The sequence below is a fragment of the Miniopterus natalensis genome, chromosome 11 (assembly GCF_054644295.1).
Source record: "Miniopterus natalensis isolate mMinNat1 chromosome 11, mMinNat1.hap1, whole genome shotgun sequence".
Classification (NCBI taxonomy): domain Eukaryota; kingdom Metazoa; phylum Chordata; class Mammalia; order Chiroptera; family Miniopteridae; genus Miniopterus; species Miniopterus natalensis.
This window is the reverse complement of record NC_142091.1, coordinates 15,125,306-15,146,316: the sequence shown is the minus strand read 5'-3', so window position 1 is coordinate 15,146,316 and position 21,011 is coordinate 15,125,306. Positions and strand designations below refer to the sequence as shown.

The 21,011-nt window shown below is 36.3% G+C and overlaps 1 protein-coding gene across 4 annotated transcripts in view; it reads left to right on the top strand.

Moving 5' to 3' along the window:
• Positions 1 to 21,011, top strand: part of ATM (ATM serine/threonine kinase) — a 109,090-nt gene that overhangs the window by 65,797 nt on the left and 22,282 nt on the right. For all 4 annotated transcript variants that reach the window (XM_016218203.2, XM_016218205.2, XM_016218207.2 and 1 more), the window contains 16 exons: positions 1,811 to 1,898; positions 2,993 to 3,148; positions 4,877 to 4,964; positions 6,820 to 6,908; positions 7,007 to 7,109; positions 7,692 to 7,840; positions 9,203 to 9,307; positions 11,016 to 11,135; positions 13,536 to 13,770; positions 14,237 to 14,404; positions 15,724 to 15,837; positions 16,483 to 16,703; positions 17,202 to 17,409; positions 18,348 to 18,461; positions 19,099 to 19,257; positions 19,696 to 19,834. In XM_016218203.2, coding sequence (XP_016073689.2) covers positions 1,811 to 1,898; positions 2,993 to 3,148; positions 4,877 to 4,964; positions 6,820 to 6,908; positions 7,007 to 7,109; positions 7,692 to 7,840; positions 9,203 to 9,307; positions 11,016 to 11,135; positions 13,536 to 13,770; positions 14,237 to 14,404; positions 15,724 to 15,837; positions 16,483 to 16,703; positions 17,202 to 17,409; positions 18,348 to 18,461; positions 19,099 to 19,257; positions 19,696 to 19,834 — 2,256 coding nt within the window. The remainder of the gene's footprint in view (positions 1 to 1,810; positions 1,899 to 2,992; positions 3,149 to 4,876; positions 4,965 to 6,819; positions 6,909 to 7,006; positions 7,110 to 7,691; positions 7,841 to 9,202; positions 9,308 to 11,015; positions 11,136 to 13,535; positions 13,771 to 14,236; positions 14,405 to 15,723; positions 15,838 to 16,482; positions 16,704 to 17,201; positions 17,410 to 18,347; positions 18,462 to 19,098; positions 19,258 to 19,695; positions 19,835 to 21,011) is intronic.

Below are 21,011 nucleotides of genomic sequence, written 5' to 3'. Positions count from 1 at the left end.
TCAGTTCTCCCAGTTGTTTCTTTTACTTTTACTACTACAAATTTTATTTACTTATTTATTTTTTAAAAAATATGTTTAACTACAACTTTAATTTGACATGACTGTGATGGCATTTACACTTCACTTTGCTCTGCTTTATGTTTTATTTGTATTCTTTTATATTGGCTAACAGCAATTACAAATCTATTTTATATAATTATAAACATGTCCATTCTGTGGTCCTACTGGATTATAAGTTGGTCATGTAAGTGACCCAGAATGTTTATATGAGTTTTCTTTAGGCCATTGTAATGAAAGTTCTAAAATAAAAATTCTTATAGAGAATTCACAATCTAGACTGTCTCCTTTTCTTAATTTGGAAAATACAAGTATAAGTAACACAGTTACCAGTAAGCATTTAAACTTTAAATATTATGTAATTTAAAGCAATATTAAAAACAATTTTATCATCTACCAAGTTTAGTATAATCACTGCCTATGATAACCTGACAATTTATTATCATGAATATAGCCAAGACCTTTTTTCATGTTTATCATTTGTGCATACATATTTATGTTACAAACATTCGAAGACAAAATCAGCCAGTTTTATTTTATGTCTGTGTAGAGTGCCATTATTTTCATTGCTTTAACTGAAAATTTAAACTTTACATGTAACATTCTATTATTGAAAAGGAAAGTAAATATAGATTTCTCTCAAATTAAATGGCTTATCTTTTCTGATGTCTTTAAGTCACTGCCTTCACTTGACTGTCCCATGTGCCTCTCATACTCAGCTGTCCGAAGGCAAACTCGCCACCTTCATTCTTTCCCCCAGCCTGCTGCTCTTAGCGCGCACCTCTTCAGTGATGGCATGCTGTCGCCCAAGCCAGAAATCTCTCTCACGTGTCTCATCTGATTACCAAATCCTGCCAGTTCTGTGTTAGAAATAACTTTGTCCCCGGCGTCCTTACTGCTTTACATGTCTGTGGTTTAGCCATATTGAAATACTTTCCGTAAATTCTCCAAGTTCTCTCTTGTTCCAGCCATCTAAGGCAGTGTCACTACGGCCTGGAACACTGTCGATTCCTCTTCTCCTGCTGGACCATTACTCTTCTTTCAGTTCTCACTTTTGCTGTGAAACTTTTTTCATTGAGATTACAATCCTTTCTATACTCCCCTATGGTATTTTAAACTTTTCCCATTGTAGCACTTATCACATTGTATTAAGAGTCTCAGGCTCGTTAGTGAGTTTGAGGTCATCAGAAATAGTCTGCCTTATTCATAGTTGTATACTGTACCTAGTACATAAAAGATCCTAGATAAATATTTGTTGAATCAATGAATTAGTCCCCTTCAGACGTAAAATATAAATTACAATTAACTTCTCAGTTTTATTCAGCACAAGCAAAAGAAAAAGAAAGCCATTTTCCAGAGATACAGAAGCATGGAACAGACTGATGAATCTTAGAGGGAGGGGGGAGGAGGTGGGAAGAGACTAACTAAAGGACTATATGCATATATGCATAACCCGTGGACATGGACAATAGTGCGGTGAAGGCCTGGGGGGGGGTAGGAGTGGGGTGGAGGAGGTCAATGAGGGAAATAAAGAGGAGCATCTGTAATACTTTCAACAATAAAGATAAATTTTTAAAAAATGACATTAAATTCCATTTATCAATTCATATTTATTAAGAACCAATTTTGTGCTAGGCACTGCCATCCAGAACCTTTTATAGTGTAGAGGGAGACAGGTAAACACACAAAAGCAAGAATGTGTTTAAGCAAGTCCACTTGGGACTGAGAGGAGATATCTTTGTTTGTTTGTCAGAGCCAGAGCACTTTTCCCGATGTTGCTTGGGTAAAAAATCACAAAGAACAATGCTTGCTGTTGTGGACTACATGAGGAGACAAAAGAGGTAATTAATGAATATTGCTTCTTGAGTTTGGGGATTTGGAAGTGTAACTTGTTGGCTGAATTTTAACTTGATTATTTGAAGTGATATGTAACTTGTTGGCTGAATTTTAACATGATTATTTGAAGTGGCTGCAAAGTGCTGTATTTAATTTGTGTGATGCTTCTACCTCCTTATAATAATTCATGTTTTGGGTAGTAGTTTGGTTAAATCAATGTCAGGAGAGAGACATCGGTTGGTTGCCTCCTGCACACCAGGGATTGAGCCTCTAACAGAGATATGTGCCCTTGGCCAGAATCGAACCTGGGACCCTTCAGTCCATGGGCCCTTCAGTCCTGGGACCCTTTAGTCCATGGGCTCTGACCATTGAGAACCACTGAGCTAAACCTGCTAGGGCTAACACCAGTGCTCTTAACCACTACTATGTCACGTCTCTATGCTGTTAGTTTTGAAAAAGGTAATACCTATGATCCCATCCAGTCCTGGCCTACTGTTACCACAGTGAAAGGTTTTTATTAAATAACTCAACCTAGACAAAAAAACTAAGGAGAAAATGAACTGCAAACAGGGAGGGCATGCAACAGCTTCTTAGAAGAAACAATATTTTCATAAAATTGGCCATTTAAAAAGATTCGTGTATGTTGCTGACATGTAATATGTAGTTAGGTGTATGATGGTTGCATCTATTCTGAACACGTACAGACTTTTTTCCTTGTCATTGTTCCCTAAACAATACGGTATCACAACTATTTACATTGTATTAAGTGTTATAAGTAATCTACAGCTGATTTAAAGTATACGGGAGAATTTGCATAATACTATGCCATTTTATATTAGGTAGTTGAGCATCTGTGAATTTTGGCATCTGCATGGGGTCCCGGAACCAGTCCCCACAGATACCAAGGGGCAACTGTATATATTGGGGAAATGTGGTTTTTGGTTATTTGAATGTAGTTTTCTTTTTAAACTAGTACTTGCTACCATTATATTTTATGTCTGTATACTTTTCTTTTAATATTGAAAAAAAAATTAATATTCAATGTTTTAATAGTGAAGTTAAAGAAATGGACATGACTTCATTTAGAATTTTTCTTTAGATCTTCTTCAGGAACAGTGTTTGATGATGCTTTCTGGCTGAAGTTGAATTATCTAGAGGTTGCCAAGGTAGCTCAGTCTTGTGCTGCTCACTTTACAGCATTACTCTATGCAGAAATCTATGCAGATAAGAAAAACGCGGAAGATCAAGAGCAAAGGTAATGGAATTGCATTGGTGTTGACATTGTTTTAGTAAAGCTTTATATGAAAGATTAACTTTGTTCTCTCTCATTTAAAAGATATTTTAGATAGAAGTCTTCTAACTTTTAAAGAGAAATGATAATTTTATTTTATTTTTTTATTTATTTTTAAAATATATCTTTATTGATTTCAGAGAGAGGAAGGGAGAGAGAGAGAGAGAGAGATAGAAACATCAATGATGAGAGAGTCATTGATCGGCTGCCTCCTGCATGCCCCTGACTGGCGATTGAGCCCGCAACCTGGGCATGTGCCCTGACTGGGAATCGAACCCCAGTCGCCTGGATCCTAGGTCGAGGCTCAACTGCTGAGCCACGCCTGGCTGGGCAAGAAATGATAATTTTAAAAGAAGTATGTGATTCTGTTCTGGAATAAATAGAGATATTTATTATTTAGTAATTGTAAAAATTATACAGCTGGGGAGCTACTGGGAGACAGAGACCATTCTTTTTCCCTGTGTTCCCAATGGCAACTAGCATTGGGAACTTAGTATAAGTGAGCAGTAAATATTTTTCAAATGATTGATTCCTGATTTCAGTTAAATTAACTTTATCACTCAGCTTAGTCAAGATCCATTTTACTTGTTGACTGTGAAGTAATGTAACTGATTTCTTTCTGTGACTAAATTAACTTTCATCATTGTTTGTTACCTGCCTGTATTTCTAACACTTTAATTTGCTTTTCCTCTAAGTTAGAACTCTCATAGGAATCTAATAGTTATAGTCCTAGAAAATAGTGAACAACAAACAACAGCCAAGAAAGTTTAAGATTAAAAATAGTTTATCCCAACTGCCCTCCTCAAACTTATTCATTTGAAATAACCTAGTGTTTATTTTTACAACTAGCCTCACTTTCCCACCACAAAATCACTTACATTAAAAATTGAAATAGCAAATAAGTATTATGTTGGCACATTTCTCGTGAGTAGGAAGCCTTGCATTTGAAGAAGGGAGCCAAAGTACAACTATTTCTAGTTTGGGTGAAAAAAGTAAAGAAGAAACTGGAATAAGTTTATAGGTAAATAATAGAGGTGCTGTCACATACGATAGTATTTTATAGGCACTGTGTAGGTGGTATGATTTTAGAATTGAAATTACTTATAGGACTGACTATCATATAAATGGATGGTTTAAAGCTAAGGCCTTGGAGCAGACAAATCTGAGTTCTAATCCTTACTGCAACTTACTAGGTTCCCCCCCCCCCATTTTATTGATGTCCCTTATTAGTTATAATCTTGGGTGTAGGTTTCCCAACATAGTATTATCAGACTTCTTAATTTGTGCCAAATCAGGTTTAAGTGGTGATTCAGTGTGATCTTAATTTGTGTGCCTGTGATTATTGATGAGGTTGAACTTTCGGTAAAACTGCTGACAGAATAGTTAGGAAGTGAATTGGGGGGGTGTCAGCTACTCTACTTTTAAACAGGCCTGTCTATATAAATAAGCATATTTTGGCATAGAGCCTCCCCATATATAACATTGTCATTAAAATGTAATTCTCATTGAAAAACTAATATTCACAAATTTGTTTTTCATTCTAGGTCTAAGTGGTATTCTGTTTTAAAGTATAAATGCTTCACTATATTTTATTTGTGATCTTTGTTAGTTTTTCCATCAGTCTATAGTGTATGTATTCAAAAGCATCAAAATAGCACATTCTCATTAAAAGAAGTGTTCTATGATAAACAGAAATCTTGCATTTGAAGAGGGAAGCCAGAGCACAACCATTTCTAGTTTGAGTGAAAAAAGTAAAGAAGAAACTGGAATAAGTTTACAGGTAAATATTATGGTTCCTACTATTTGTGATAATATTTAGTTTATACTTTGTATTATTATTTTGTTATAGAGGCTGTACAGATGTCATTTGATTTTCAAACTAAACTTACTTTTTGGAATGAGTGTCACATACATAAATTTATGGTTTGAAGCTTAGGCCTTGGAGTAGACACTTCTGAGTTCTAACCCTGATGCTGCCACTAAATTGTATAATCTTGCACTAATTAACCTTTCCAATCTTGAGTTCCTTTATCAGAAAAGTTGACATAAAACCACCTGTATCATAGGATATTTGATACCACATATTTTCTGCAACAGTACCCTGTTCATTTTCCTTATAGCACTTAAGATTTATATTTACATATTTATTTGTTTACTTATTGTGTGTCACATCTCAGGGCAGACAGTTTCTTCTATACATTTCTTGATATCTACTCTTAAATCTGCCTGTTCTTACTGAATTTCTTAGGTCAACTCATTCCTCTAAAATGACAATTTCAACTTCTCCACTTCGCTTAAACCTCTGATCTCTGTGTTGCTTTTGCTTTAGCTTTTGCTTTAGCTTGCCTCCTACTTCTGGAGAAAACGGGACGTATACAGCAAATCCCACCACAATTACTATCATAGAAATCTCTCTCATTGTAACCTTTCCTCTTGTTAAAGTAGAGAAATAGTTTCTCCTATCCAACTCTTTCTCAGAAGATTTATTTTTATAGTATTGTGCGCCCCTTCTCAGCATATCAGACTTCCTTATTGAGAACATTTCCCTGCAAACTAATGCAAAATCAGTTTCCTCGTCCCTGTGTTCTCATTTTTTTTAAGTGTCACCCTTTTTTTCCTCTCTTCCCTTCCTAGTAAAACTCTGTGAAAGAGTTCTCTGTATTTGGTGTCTCCATTTCCTCTCTTTCCACTCTCCACTGCAGTAGCGCTTGCTAATGCACCTATACACTTCATGTTACTGTGTCTGCTAGTCACCTTTCTTTCAACATGTTTCTTAATGTTTCATTAACACTTAACACCATCAACCATGCCTTGCTTGAAAGCAGTTCTATCTTTTTCTATTTCATTTTCCCAATTTTTCTCTTTCCCTCTTTGCTTCTTTATAGTCTTGACCTCTTTCACTGAGTTTCTGGAATATGTTCTGTGTACCAGGCACTGTGCGAGGCTTAAGTACTGAATGTTCCAACACCGAGGGCTTGATTTCATGTTTAAGAATAGAAACGGTTTAGTTACAGTTACAAAATGATGCCAATACCAGCGAATTTTATTCAAGAAATATTCTCCAGAGCAAGCATCATTTAGGCAGTTAAATTGCTTGATCAGTTTTCTGTGCAATACAGTTTCTAGCTTTTATTTTAATTTTACTGAGATGATTTAAACAGAATTATTTTTTTCCTGTGTAAATTTTACAACAAAGATTTGAGTCATCAAACCATTTCTTTATCCATATCACACTTTACCAATTATAACATAATGCAAATTTTAGTTTTCTTTCCAAGAAAAACTCACTGCCTTTTTTTCCCCCCAACCAAATTCCATTTTTAAGAGTCAGACTTTTCTTCAGAACTTCATTTCCCCATCTACAGTTTTAGCTGTTGGCAGACTGGTCGGTTGGGATTTATTTCTTACCTAATTCATGAAATTGTCAGCAATTCTTTCAGGTACTACATTGTCATTCTGTTATCTGGGATCTTTCTGTGTTTCTAATCCAAATCTTTAGTGCATATTTTAATGTCATATTGTACTTTATAACATAGCATTTAGTGTTGAGATTTGTATCTTGGTAAGTTTCCAATTTGCTGAATTCATAGAATGATAGTTTTCCTCTCCAATTTTTGTTGTTTCCATGTTTCTAGGATCTGCTCTTAGAAATCTACAGAAGCATAGGAGAGCCAGATAGTCTGTATGGCTGTGGCGGAGGGAAGATGCTGCAACCCCTTACGAGGTAAATTGCATTTTTCTAGGTAATGGTGTTGTAATTCTGCTTCTAGAGGAGTTACATGCATGTAGAACTCAAAGATATTTTGAAATCTTTAATTACAGACTACGAACATATGAACATGAAGCAATGTGGGAGAAAGCCCTAGTAACTTACGACCTTGAGACAGCCATCTCTTCATCAACCCGCCAGGCAGGAATCATTCAGGTATTTTTTTTTCCTGCTTTGGTAAAAAAGCACTACAAGTATAGTGCTGAAGTTATTTCAGTATGTCAGTAGAGTATTTACACAGCCTGATAAATTGTAGGTATAGGACTGAAAATTGCCTGTTTTTCAGGCATTGGGCTGGAAAGTCAGAGGGATGCACAGGTAAATTGGACAGGTCCCTGGCCTAAAAGATAGTGTAGGTTTGTTGATCATAATCCTGTTAGCTAACAATAGAAGACATTTCTTGACTGTACAATGTGCCACGTAGTGAACGAAGTCCTTCACCTGGATGATCTCATGTAAACTGTTTCTTATAGTTTGCATTAGAGTTGGTCCCAGAGATGTCATTTCTGTTACTGACGAACATTCCTTAACCACCCTTTAATCAAATACTAGAGACCTTTGAGCTCTAGCTTTGTGTTTTGGGGGGAACATAGCAACTGATATTTAGGAATTTTAAGTGATATATTGTGCACTACTAAAATTTTTTAAAAGATACTTTTCACTTTTGATTGTTATATTTTATTTCTCTAGTTTTCTGTTATTTTTGACTACTTACTTTTTTTTTTTTAAACTCCTCAGGCCTTGCAGAATTTGGGACTGTGTCATATTCTTTCTGTCTACTTAAAAGGATTAGGTGACGAAAATAAAGAGTGGTCTGCTGAACTGCAGGAACTTCATTACCAAGCAGCATGGAGGAATATGCAGTGGGACCACTGCACTTCTGTTAAGTAAGATGAACTCTGACATGTTTAATCGTCATTTCTTTAGTTGTAAACAATACACTTTTTAAGTATTGCTCAATGACTATAACAGGATTTCTGTTTTTATGTTTTTGAGATCTTGCAAACTATAGATATGCCTACATGCTTAAATAAGATAGCAGTAAGCAGTTAATATACCTAGGCTTGAATTTCACTCTCTTCCATTAGGGCAACTCTACCCCCTCCCCCAAGCATATTTGAAAATAGAAATATAAGAAGTATTTTCTCGTGAGAATCTTCTCACTTATATTTATAAATCCAAAGAAAAATATATCCATTTCCCTCCCCACTCCCTGCTGCAAACATTTCAGTTGGTCAGATAGTATTTTATTAACTGGATGGAACACAAAAGACTGTTTACTTTTATTTATGAAATATTTTCTTTAATTAAAATAATACTGCTAAATTACTAACACAGGACAATAATATTTATAACATAGATGTAAGATTACCATGTTTTCTGAATGAAAAGCTAAATATCTTAATATTTTGTATTTATGCTGAAAAGTCTTTTGATGATGTGAACACCAAATAATTAGATTATATTAACTGTATTTTTAACTGACTTCATAGAAAACATTTTTTTATTAATTGGCATTTCTTTCAAATTTCAAACTATTAGATTGCTATAAAACTAGAGATATGCTTTCATATTAAAAACATTTTAGTCTGTGAGCTTGTTCCTGCCTGCTTCTGTAAATCACCACACACTGTTCTTCCCTTCGCCACTTCATTTCAACACAGAGGCCTTCTCAGTTTTTTTATCAGGCCAAGCTGTTTCTACCTAAAGACCTTACATGATCTTTTTCCCCCCGTTACCATGTGTGTTGCTGCTTGTCATTCAGATTCTAGTTTAATAATGTCACTTCTCAGAGACACTTTACCTGATACCCAGTCTAAAATAGTCATTCTCTTTTATTACTGTTTTAATTCTCTGCATGTCCTTTGTCACTACCTGATATTTTTCTTATTGTCTTTCTCCTCCAAACATAAACTCCATGAGAATGGATCTAATCTGACCAGTTTGCATCTAAACCTGGTGCCTAGTGCCTGGCACATAGTTGGTGTTTATTGAATAAATAAGTAAGAATATAGCATATTTAGAACCAGGCACAATATGTAAGAAATTTATTTTTTCTGCTCAAAGAACTTAAATGACCAAATTCTTTGTAGTTCTTACTGAAATTTCTAGAAATGAATTTTTCAAAATGGAGAAATCTTAATTTTAGTTTTAAAATTTTGTCTCTTGGTGAAATTATTTATACATGCATATCTTAAGATTCTTTGTTTTAAAGTGTTTTTTCTTTTATTTTAAAAATTACCTCACAGCAAAGGAATAGAAGGAACCAGTTACCATGAATCGTTGTACAATGCTTTGCAGTCTTTAAGAGACAGAGAATTCTCCACATTTTATGAAAGTCTCAAATATGCCAGGTATTATAAAAAGAAAGTTATTGTATTTTAACATGTAATGTTGAGGCTTCTTTTCTGAAAACTTGACAAATTATTTTACTGTAAGGATTTGTACTGGGTGGGATTAGAATTTGGGGCCTATAGTCAGGTTGCTTCTTTACTTTTTTTTTTTAATCCTCACCTGAGGATATTTTTTCCATTGCTTTTCAGAGAGAGTGGGAGGGAGGGGAAGGGAGAGAGAGAAAGAGAGAGAGGGAAAGAGAAAGAAAAGAACATCGATGTGAGAGAGCCACAGTGCCTCGTTGCTTCCCACACTCGCCCCAACCTTGACCGGGAATCGAACCTGAGGCTTCAGTGCACGCCAGCGCTCTAACTAACCACTGGGCTACACCGGCCAGGGAGTCAGATTTTCTTTGTCATTCCCGCCCTCCTCTCAAAAAATTTCAAGTGTTGAAACTCAGACAGTGCAAATGGGGGAGGGGGCAACATCCAGTGGTGAAGAGTTTCGTAGTTTTTGCACATCTGAAAAATGAGTGCTCAGATGAGTTTTATCTTCTGCCAGCATGTTTTTATAAGAATTGTGGGTTTGCTTACATTAACTGTTTTCTGTATCTTGGAAAAGTATTTATTTCTTTTTACATGTTACATGTTAGAGAATTCTTTAATGCACATTTGTCAAATATTACATATATTACATTGTTTTTATTTTTTGTTTTAGATGTAGGAGCATGCTCATATGGGCTAGGTGCTTACACAAACTGTCACATTGTTTTTTCTAATGTAATACATTTTTCTTTGTTTATGTGGTTCAAATATATTCTTTCCTTTAAAAACAATTCCCTTTGGAACCCCAGCTCAATTTTTTACACCGAACTCCCATGCAAGTTTTGTTGATTGCCACTCCTCTGTTCTCTTCCTGGACCAGCACACTGAGAGTTTTAATCTTGTCTACTTTAGTAGTTGTATGGAATTTACCTCTCTTAGTATTAATGTTTTTTATAAAGTGACTAATGGTCACTTCTTACAGGCTTCTTATGGGGCACAAATGAGACATTGCCCCTGAAAGTACTTACCTATTACAGACTAAACAATTGTAACACTGTCGTCTGTTTTTTCCTCACCTGAGGATATTTTTTCCATTGCTTTTCAGAGACAGTGGAAGGAGAGAGAGAAACATCTATGTGAGAGAGACACATCAATTGGTTGCCTCCCACACAAGCCCCGACTGGGGCTGGGGATGGAACCTGCAACCGAGGTCCTTGCCCTTGGCTGGAATCGAACCTGGGACCCTTCAATCCGTGGGCCAATGTTCTAACCATTGAGCCAAACTGGCTAAGGCTGTAACACTGTTTTTTGTTTAACAGTAGCTAGTTACCTATTAAATCCTGTATTTTGTTCCAGAAATCATATTGCTACCATTTAAGTGCCTACTATGTTCTAGCCACGTAGGCTCTTTTTATATGTATTCTCTAATCTTCAAAGTAATTCTGGAAGGGAAAAGCTTAGATTCAGAGGAAGCCAGTAATGTGCCCAAAGTCTAGGGCACGTTAGATCTAGGTCTGTACAATTCCAAGCCTTAATTTGTTTTCACTGCATTAGATGCTTGCGAATGTTAGAATTAGATCAAAATCAAAGCCTATGATGAGACTCTTTAACAACAGGTTGGAACGTTTCTCTTCCTGAAAACCTCTTCTTAGTTTTCGAATTGTCTTGTCTTTTCTGCCACTAGAGTAAAAGAAGTAGAAGAGTTGTGTAAGGGCAGCCTTGAGTCTGTGTGTTCACTCTACCCTGCACTTAGCAGGTTGCAGGCCATTGGAGAGCTCGAAGACATTGGGGAGCTTTTCTCAAGGTATGTCATTAATATGACTTTGTGATCCTCAGTTGTAGTTTTTCTGTTTCCAGCAGTGACTTTAAAAAATCAAAATAGAGACCAGCAGGTTTGGGGTTTTTCCTTTTATCAAGATGTAAGTTGATTAGTGAACTGTACTCTTATTAAAATAAATATTTTTAAAATATTGAATGTAAAAATTCAAGTTTTTAAAATTTAGCTTTGTGTATTTTCCTCTTTTCACAGTTTTCCCTTTTCTACCCTAGATAACAATGTTTCCTCGTATTTCTTGCTGTGGCATATTGTTCCCCATTCTGTTTAGCGGTGCGTTGGCTTCAGTGTCATTGCATATATACTCTGCCATGCTACACTAGAAGTCCCTAAGAGTAGGGCCCAGTTTCTCGTTTGTTATTACATCCCCAGTGCATTTTCCTGGTGACTGATTCATGCTGAACATTCAGTGGTCTTCATTCAACAACTGTCAGTGAATTTGGAGTAGGTGTGTATGGGTTCTTATAATGTGTGAAGGAAGTGATCTAGAATATTGGGAAATGGGCTAAAACAGCTATTCAGGATGCTACAGATCTCAGTTTGGGTTTCGTGACCCTGAGAAAGTCACTCATCCTTTTTGGGCTCCCTTTCCTCATTTTTAAATGGGAGATTATATTTGATGGTCTCTAGCGCGCCTTGTAGCTCTGTCATTCTGAGTCACTATTATTATTATAAGAGGAAGGAAGGAGGGTATAATTTGGTGAGATCACTGTACCTTTATGCTAAACTAAAGCTTGGAATATGCTTTGTGAGTAGAAAGGAGAAGGGGAATTTAGAGTCAGAAAGTAACACAGTTTTTCAAAATTGTACAGTCGCTGATGTGGCTCCTCTTAGCTGGAGAAGAAAGGAGCAAGACTGCTGTCTGCTTCCATTAATATCGGCAGTTCTTACTGCCCCGAATCCAGGGACTCTTCCTCCGAATGAAAGATGTCCTCAGCTAAAGAGAGAATAGGATGCCTTAAGAAACCCCTAAAGAGTAAGACTGGCTCTGGCTCTGGTAGGGAATTACAGGAAGAGAGGCAGCAGGGAAGTCTGATGACCTGGGGAGCAGCAGTTCTGAAGGGGGATAGAGATTCCTGAGGGTTCCCAGGTCTGCTCAGGGGCCCATGAATTAGCTGTCTTTATAATTATAGTAATTAAGGTGTTGTTTCCTTTCTTTGCTCTCATTCTTTCATAAGGTACAGTGACGTTTTTGAGGTATCAGAGAAAAATATGCACGATTATCTGAAAAGACTAATAGCACACTCCTCCCTTTTCCATCTTCATATCTGTACTTCATGTACTTCAACCAAAACATATCACAACAAACCAAATGCAGAAGCAAAGATGAGAATTCACCTGTATCTATTAACCCAGACATCAGAAAGATTGGCGGAAGTGTGAGACCGTGCCATTCTTCTCACTATAGTTTGTTTTGAGAACTGTGGTTATTTTTTTAATGTTAATTAGGATATATAGTAGATTTATTATTGTCATTTAAATAAATTAATATATATTTGAATCTTCTCAGTTTTAGTTTCTAATGTGGTCAATATTAATAGATATAATCCAATAAACAGAAGCTCTTTAGGGTCTTCAATAATTTGTAAGAGTGTAAAGGGGTTCCTGAGATTAAAAAGTTTAGTACTCTTGCTCTAGGATCATTTTGGGAGGAATTCGTTTTAGTTCTGTGAATTTGTGTCACTGTTTCCTTTATCAAGCAACTAAAAGAGCTTGTTAGCACCTTGTAATCTTCGTTATCTCCCTGCTCCATCTTAGTTTCTCTCAGTACAATAGTCCTGATGGACTAGACAGTATTGCTTAGTGTAAACATCAGGGAAGCACACTGTTCATATAAACTAATTGTGCAGCATGCATTTTCTTTCCCTTTAATAATAACGTCGGTGTATGAAACCTTTGCCAGCACTTCCTTCCCTGGATTGCGATTTCTTCGCCGCTGCAGTTATGTGTAGAGCCATCCCCTGCGCCAGGCAGGCACAGTAGGAAATTAGAGTTGCCTTTGTTTCCTTGCTGACATGTCCTCTTTTACTACAAGGAGCATCGAAGCAGGTCTAGAGGTGTGGCAGGCCTGATGAATGTGTTCTCACTTCAGAAGACAGTATATTTAGAAATTCTTTTTGTGAAGTCTGAGCATTTTTAAGAAAATCTTTTAAAATGTTCATTGTCTCTGGCCTCTCTGCTGACCCTCAGAGTTTGGACCATTTTGTAGTTTTCTAAACTTTGGTCCTCACTTTGGATTATTTAGAAGTTCCAGTCTTGTTAAAGTAACAAATGCCTTTGTATTTATTATATCTTAAATTTAGAACTTGCATAATAGCGAATTTTTTGCCATGTCTCTTCCTTACGTGAATTCTGTGATTTTGCTTTCAGATCAGTCATGGATAGGCAACCCTCTGAAGTATACATTAAGTGGCGGAAACACTCCCAGCTTCTCAAAGACAGTGATTTTAGCTTTCAGGAGCCTATCATGGCTCTACGCACAGTCATTTTGGAGCTCTTGATGGAAAAGGAAATGGAGAACTCCCAAAAAGAATGTATTAAGGACATACTCACCAAGCATCTTGTAGAACTCTCCATACTAGCCCGAACTTTCAAGAACACCCAGGTAATAGGATTTAAAACTGTGTCATCTCACCTCTTGCCCTTTGTCTTTAAATTACCTAGAAAATAGAAGGCATGAGTTAAAAAGCAATGCCATTGAGAGACAGAGATCACTATTAAACTATTATACAGCATAATTGTTTAAGCTAAGGTTTCCCATTTTGGAATTAGACCTGAGTTTAAGCCTTGGACAGGGTACTTACCTCCTCTAAGCCTCAATTTCCTATTTATAACCTATATTGGTAACAGTTCAAAGATTTTATATACTGTGTGTATACACACACATACATTATATGTGAGAAAAACAGGCAGATGTGGGGGCTGGTGAAGGCAGGTAGAGATAGACTTAAGACAGTTCTGACGAACAGTCAAGTCCTCAGTGAGTGGTAGTTGCTGCTTTTATTGTTATTATTAGTGGTAGTAGTAATAATAATAACAGTATTTACTTCCACATGTTCTTTTCATTTCAGCTCCCTGAAAGGGCAATATTTCAAATTAAACAGTATAATTCAGCTGGTTGCGGAGTGTCGGGGTGGCAGCTGGAGGAGGCGCAAGTGTTCTGGGCGAAGCAGGAGCAGAGCCTTGCCCTGAGCATTCTCAAGCAAATTATCAAAACGTTGGATGCCAGTTGCTTGGAGGTTCACTTTTTTTTTATTGGCTGAATTAGTAGTTTACTGTTATAAGAAAAATTACTGTGCTTTAAATATTATTATTAAAGCCTTGAAATTACTGACCCATGAATGAGAAATTGTAAAAAGGCATCTGAAAAATTAATATTTGTAAAAGGGTTTAGAAAGGATTCATTTTTCCTATTGCAACAGTTCTATCAGTCCACCTTGTGATAAATTTATTTTATTTATTCCAATGCCTTTTTAAAATATACTCTTTAGAATTCAAGAAGATAGGAATGTGGGAAACAAGCATGAAATAGCTATTATAAATTTGAAATAGCAAAAATCTAAGGAAGAGAAAAATGCTTGAGAGAACAAAAGTTTTTTAAAAAGCAGGTTGTGCCCTAGCCGGTTTGGCTCAGTGGATAGAGCATCGATCGGCCTGTGTACTGAAGGGTCCCTGGTTCGATCCCGGCCAAGGGCATGTGCCTCGTTTGTAGGCTCGACCCCTGGCCCTGGTTGGGGTGAGTGGGGGAGGCAACCCATCGAAGAGTCTCTCTCACATCAGTGTTTCTCTCCACCCCCCATCCCCGAAAAAACAATGGAAAAAATATCCTCGGGTGCAGATCAACAAAAAAATATTAAGAAAAACACAAGTTGGAACAAGTAGGTTGTCAATACAAATACTATGAAAATATAATGTCTAATATTTTATCTAGCATTACCTATTAGTTATTGAAAATGTGGCTGCTTCTACAGCTTTATTTCCAGCACACACAGTGGACAAAAGTAGAGGCATTTGTAGGAATCACAAAGCGTTAAAAGTTTTGGTCACAGTAGTGTCCTTCTGACATATACCTGATCAGTGAATATCAACTTGCTGTCTTTTGATATTGGGCACTGGTATGACATCTTCCATTATTAGAGAATTCATTATTACACCAGAGCACTGGGAGCCAATATGATATGATATTTAAACATTGCCTAACAGTATGGGCCCTGAGTAAGGCTGCCTGGCATTACCTACCCTCTTTGTACTTCAGTTTTAGTTTCTACTCTGCAAATTAAGGATAATAATACTCATTTCATAGGATTAAATGGGTTAATATCCATAAGGCCCTTAGAAAGTGCCTGGCATATACAAGTACTCAATAATTGTGAATCTCTGCAATAATAGTAATAGTAGTAAACAGTAGAGGATGATATTTCATGAACTACATGCCTGGATTATTAAAATTGTTGTACGGTGAAGCAGGTGAGGAAAAACATTAACCTGCCTTTTTTCCTAGTGGAAGATATTTTTGTATAGTCCTGATATTGAATTACATTTTGCTTTTCATATACAGAATGATCCCAGCCTAAAACTTATACACACAGAATGTCTGAGGGTTTGTGGCAACTGGTTAGCAGAAACTTGCCTAGAAAATCCTGCGGTCATCATGCAGACCTACCTAGAAAAGGTAAGGTTTTTTAGGAACCCTGAAGACAGTTGTTTAGCAAGGCCAAATTTATTTCAAAAGCATATAAAGTGTGATTTCACTTTTCTGTGTGTTATTGCTGTTGTAGCTCTATATAACTTTAGGGCAGCATGGAACAGAATGTTGCAAAAGGAGGAGCATATTTTAAAAGTGAGCTCAAATGTGTCTCCCTTTTTACTCCCCACCAGCAGCTACTCTTTCAATAAGTTGTTTCCGATAATTTCTCCATTTATTTATCTACAGAACTAACTGAGTAAGGAGTATGCAAGTCAGCCTTTGCAAGACTTCAGTACTCCAGCCCCTTTCAACCTTCCTGTTTCTCCCTCTTATTGTTTTTGTTTAATTAATTTTGGAAATAGTTACTTCACTAAATAAATGTAACATGAAAAGCTTAATATGATTGTCTTTAAATTTTATAGAACCCTTTGTTTTTGCACAGTTCTTTACAAATATTAGCTGTCACTGTCAGAGTTGTTTTGAAAAGTCAAGAAAATAGTGTTCTTCATAAGATGTACGTAATACATAAATAAGTTAAACTTTAGTGTAGGTATTTCTTTGACCCGAGTGATTCTTGAGATGCCTCTAGTACCTATAAATATAATATAAATGGATTGTGTTTTCTTGAAGGCAGTGGAAGTTGCTGGAAGTTATGATGGAGAAAGTAATGATGAGCTCAGAAATGGACAAATGAAGGCATTTCTCTCATTAGCACGGTTCTCAGATACTCAGTACCAGAGGATTGAAAACTACATGAAATCATCAGAATTTGAAAATAAACAAGCTCTCCTGAAGAGGGCCAAAGAGGAAGTGGGCCTTCTTAGGGAACATAAAATTCAGTCCAATGACAGGTAACTAACTAGGTGTCTACAAGTGACAAGATAAACAGATATACAGTGACTGTATATATACAGATACACAGAATTCATGCCCTTGTTCTAAGGTCATTGTAGAGTGTATGTGTGTTAGCTTTATGTTTTGCTTTTTTTGTTTGTTGAAATGAGATGAAAAGAAATGGATGTTAAAATTAAATACAAAGAGTTATCTACTTGATGTAATTACACCCTTTGTTCAGGCCTGCCTTTGCTCTGTATATTTTAGTGTAAGTAGAGAATAAAGTTAACTAAATACATTAGGTAGAATCCACTCTGCCTTTGGTTGCCTAAGATAGCTTTTGAATCGCACAAACTTATTTTAAGACAAAATAAATAAAAATTAATTTTCTTCCCTTTATAATCCTTAGAATTTTGCTTTTTCTGATTTTTCATTTATGTTGTATATCATGTATGATTTTGTAGTTCTGTGAAATTTGATGGCTTTTGTGTTTTACTTTGATTATTCAATGTAAGATACACAATAAAGGTTCAGCGAGAGCTGGAGCTGGATGAATGTGCACTCCGTGCGCTGAAAGAAGATCGGAAACGCTTCTTATGTAAAGCTGTTGAAAATTACATCAGTTGCCTATTAAGTGGAGAAGGGCATGATACATGGATATTTCGTCTTTGTTCCCTCTGGCTTGAAAATTCTGGAGTTTCTGAAGTCAATGGCATGATGAAGGCAAGTTGTCTTTCAACCCAGTATTCTACCCCGTGCTTTAAATCTTAGGCATAAGTCCCTCAGTGTCATGGATTATGAATACTTCTTTGTTTCATAGTGCACGCAGGTTCAAGTGTGCATAGGTGTACTTAATTAGCTCTAATGATGCAGTGTTATATGGAGATGAGAGAGGTTAGGTCAGTATTTTCCTATTTCTTTGCAGTTACCTCAGGAAAGTACCCAGAATGCTAGAGTAGGGGATTTGGAAAATAGTTAAAAATGATGTGATCACAAGTGTGTTTTGTCCCCTGCTTTATGCTTTTTTGGAATTTTTACAGTGAGTTACTTTTGTAAATGGAAAAAATGTATATTTTAAGAAAGCATCAGAGCAGCAGTATTTTGTAAGTATTTATTTAAAAATCTTAGATTTTATAGATGACACCTAATGTTAAAGTTATGTTAATTATATATATAATGGCAGTCAGTTTGAAGCTTAAAAGTAAAATGGTTCTGCTGGATGAAAAGAATGAGAAGACTCATAATAAATACAACTAGGCTCTGTTATTCGTGCACAGTCCTGTCACATATAGCATATAGGGAGCAGTAATTATCCCATTTTATTATACTGACTTCTCAGGAGTCAGGATCACCGTGGTCCTCAGATCCACAATTGCCCGCCCTGAATTCACTGGAATATAAGCAGTGCCAAGGATTTCAGTTCTCAGTGCAATTTAATTTAGGATCAAATACTATGACTTACTGATGAATCAATCTAGAATGTCCATCTGAAAGATTTTCAGATAAGATAAATAAGGGGAAAAATGTAGTGAACTTTTATTAACAACCACTAGGTGGTTGTGCTAGTTGAACAGCATTTCCTTAGAGTAATTTATTTGCTTAGATGTAAGACCATTTGAAATGCAATTTTTCTTAATTTTGATTTTTTTTTTTAATGATAGAGAGATGGAATGAAGATTCCATCATATAAATTTTTGCCTCTTATGTACCAATTGGCTGCTAGAATGGGGACCAAGATGATGGGAGGCCTAGGATTTCATGAAGTCCTCAATAATGTAAGTAAATCTGAAAATCAAAACAATTGCTTTTCTATTATTATATACTATGCCAAATATATACTGCTGTTCCCTTCTTGAAAGTGGAAATACAAAAAAATGTTTAGTCCTGTTTAATCTGCTATACAAGGGCAGGGTTAAAGATTTCCTTTTGTCTCCTCTCACTGCACATAAGTTACTTACTTTCTTTTATTCCTCACATACCTCTGTCTCTCCACACGTACACGCAGCTCACCCACTGTGGTATCTAGTACAGTAACACATATCTTTTTTTTCTTTTCTTTTTTGTCAATCCTCACCTGAGGATACCTTTTCCATTGGTTTTTAGAGAGAGTGGGAAGGAGCGGGGCAGGGGGGAGAAAGAGAGAGAGAGAGAGAGAAACATCGATGTGAAAGAGACACATTGATTGGTTGCCTCCCGCATGTGCCCCAATCTGGGCCAGGGATCAAACGGCAACCCAGGTACGTGCCCTTGACCGGAAATCGAACCCAAGACCCTTTGGTGCCTGGGCCGACACTCTAACCACTGAGCGACACTGGCCAGGGCAATACATATCTTAAACAAAATGAAAAGTGTTGTGGATTTTCTACTTTTTTGTTTCTTTGCATAAAACTAATAGTTCTTCATTTGTGACAGCTCATCTCTAGAATTTCAACGGATCACCCCCATCATACATTGTTTATTATATTGGCCTTAGCAAATGCAAACAAAGATGAATCTTTGACCAAGCCGGAGGCAGCAGAAAGGAGTAGAATAACTAAAAGGACACCTAAACAGAGCTCTCAGCTTGATGAGGTATTGGGATTAAACATACATAACGTTTTCAATTGTGATATTCATATTTTCCCATAATATTATTTTCTTAAGTCCCAGTGATTCTAAAAATGTGTGTTGTGACTAGATTCAGTGTGCAAATCCTTTGTTATTATGATGCCACCTAAAATTGGTTCAAAATTTATAAATGGTACCAATAATATTTCACATTTTTTCCTCACAGCAATGAGCAAATAAAAAATATATTTTGAAAGGCACCTACGCCGTTTACTCTTGAGATGATTATGCCTTGTATGTATTTCATTCATCGGGACTGTCTTGTTTGGATCTGAGGGATTATAGTCCTTTCATTGTCTTTGTGTGTGCTTGCATTCTTTTTTTCTTTTGTTGTTATAACTGAAAAGTTGAAGTGTTGAGTATTTTCTTATGCATTGTTTTTTGTTTGTTTTTTATGAATAGGATCGAATCAAGGCTGCAAACAAAATAATATGTACTATCAGAAGTAGGAGACCTCAGATGGTCAGAAGTGTTGAGACACTTTGTGATGCTTATATTATATTAGCAAATTTTGATGCCACTCAGTGGAGGACTCAGAGAAGTATGTGTTTAAAAGATTGCGCGTTTCTTTCTAGCTGTGTTATTCTCTCTAGGGATATGTTAATTATAGAGCTAATAATGTAAATCTCTTTGAAATCACAAGCAGTCTGTAATTACAGAGATGAAGGTCCTGATGATTACAATTCACACATAATCCAAAACTTAATTTCTATCTAATAGCTTCAACACCCTTCACTTTTCCATTTAGTGTCTTTCGGTGGGACTGACAATAGATGACTGCACTGAATTATTTGATATCTCTGGGTGACCGTCTATTGCAGAGAATTGCATAGAAGCAAATCCTTTAAAATTATAACTGAGTAACTGAAAGTTTTAGAGTCAAAGGTTTTTGAAAAATATATTAGTTACTCACTGTGCCCTAGGACTTAAAAATGAAAACATCCATTTCCTTCATAGAATGGCTTGTATGTAATCCATCACTCTTCTTGCTGTGTCTGTTCAAATAATTATAAGCTGCTATAATATTTATGTGCATCCATTTATAAGTACCTCTCTCCCCATACTTTAATTATGATATTCCTTTTTCTGTTTAGAATCTTATCTTCACACTTAAATTCTTATTACTTTAAAATAAGAATGAGACTTACTGTGTTCCTCTAAGCCAGGGGTGGGGAACGTCCGGCTTGCCGGCCGTTTATGGCCCTCAAAATCATTTGGTCTGGCTCTGCCAAGGCATCCACAGGTGGGACTTGAAATTCAATAAATCTAGGAGCTTTTATTATAGCTAATTTTTAAGTTGATAATTTTTTATGGCCCTCGAATGATATAAATATCCACATGGCCCTTGGCAGAAAAAGGTTCCCCACCCCTGCAGTCTAAGCAAACAAAAAATATCGTCATGTCCTTTAGTCACTTCTCATAGTAATATGGCAGGAGGACATTATGTAATTACCTTATGTAATTACTTTAAAAAACAGCAACATGTAATTGTCTTATGGTGCTCATCCTGGCCCCTCAGGTGGAATGTGCCAGGTAACCTGCACGTGCATTTGAAAACCCTGTTAACCATTGTTCTGCTCTGACCCTGAACTATGTTGTGTCCTGAGCCCTTGGGTCTTCATTTCTAAATCAGCCTAAACCACAGATCAGCCACGGGTCGGGGTCTGTGACATCTGCTGAATTGTGCTTTACCTTCACTGCTGTTCCTCAATTTCAGT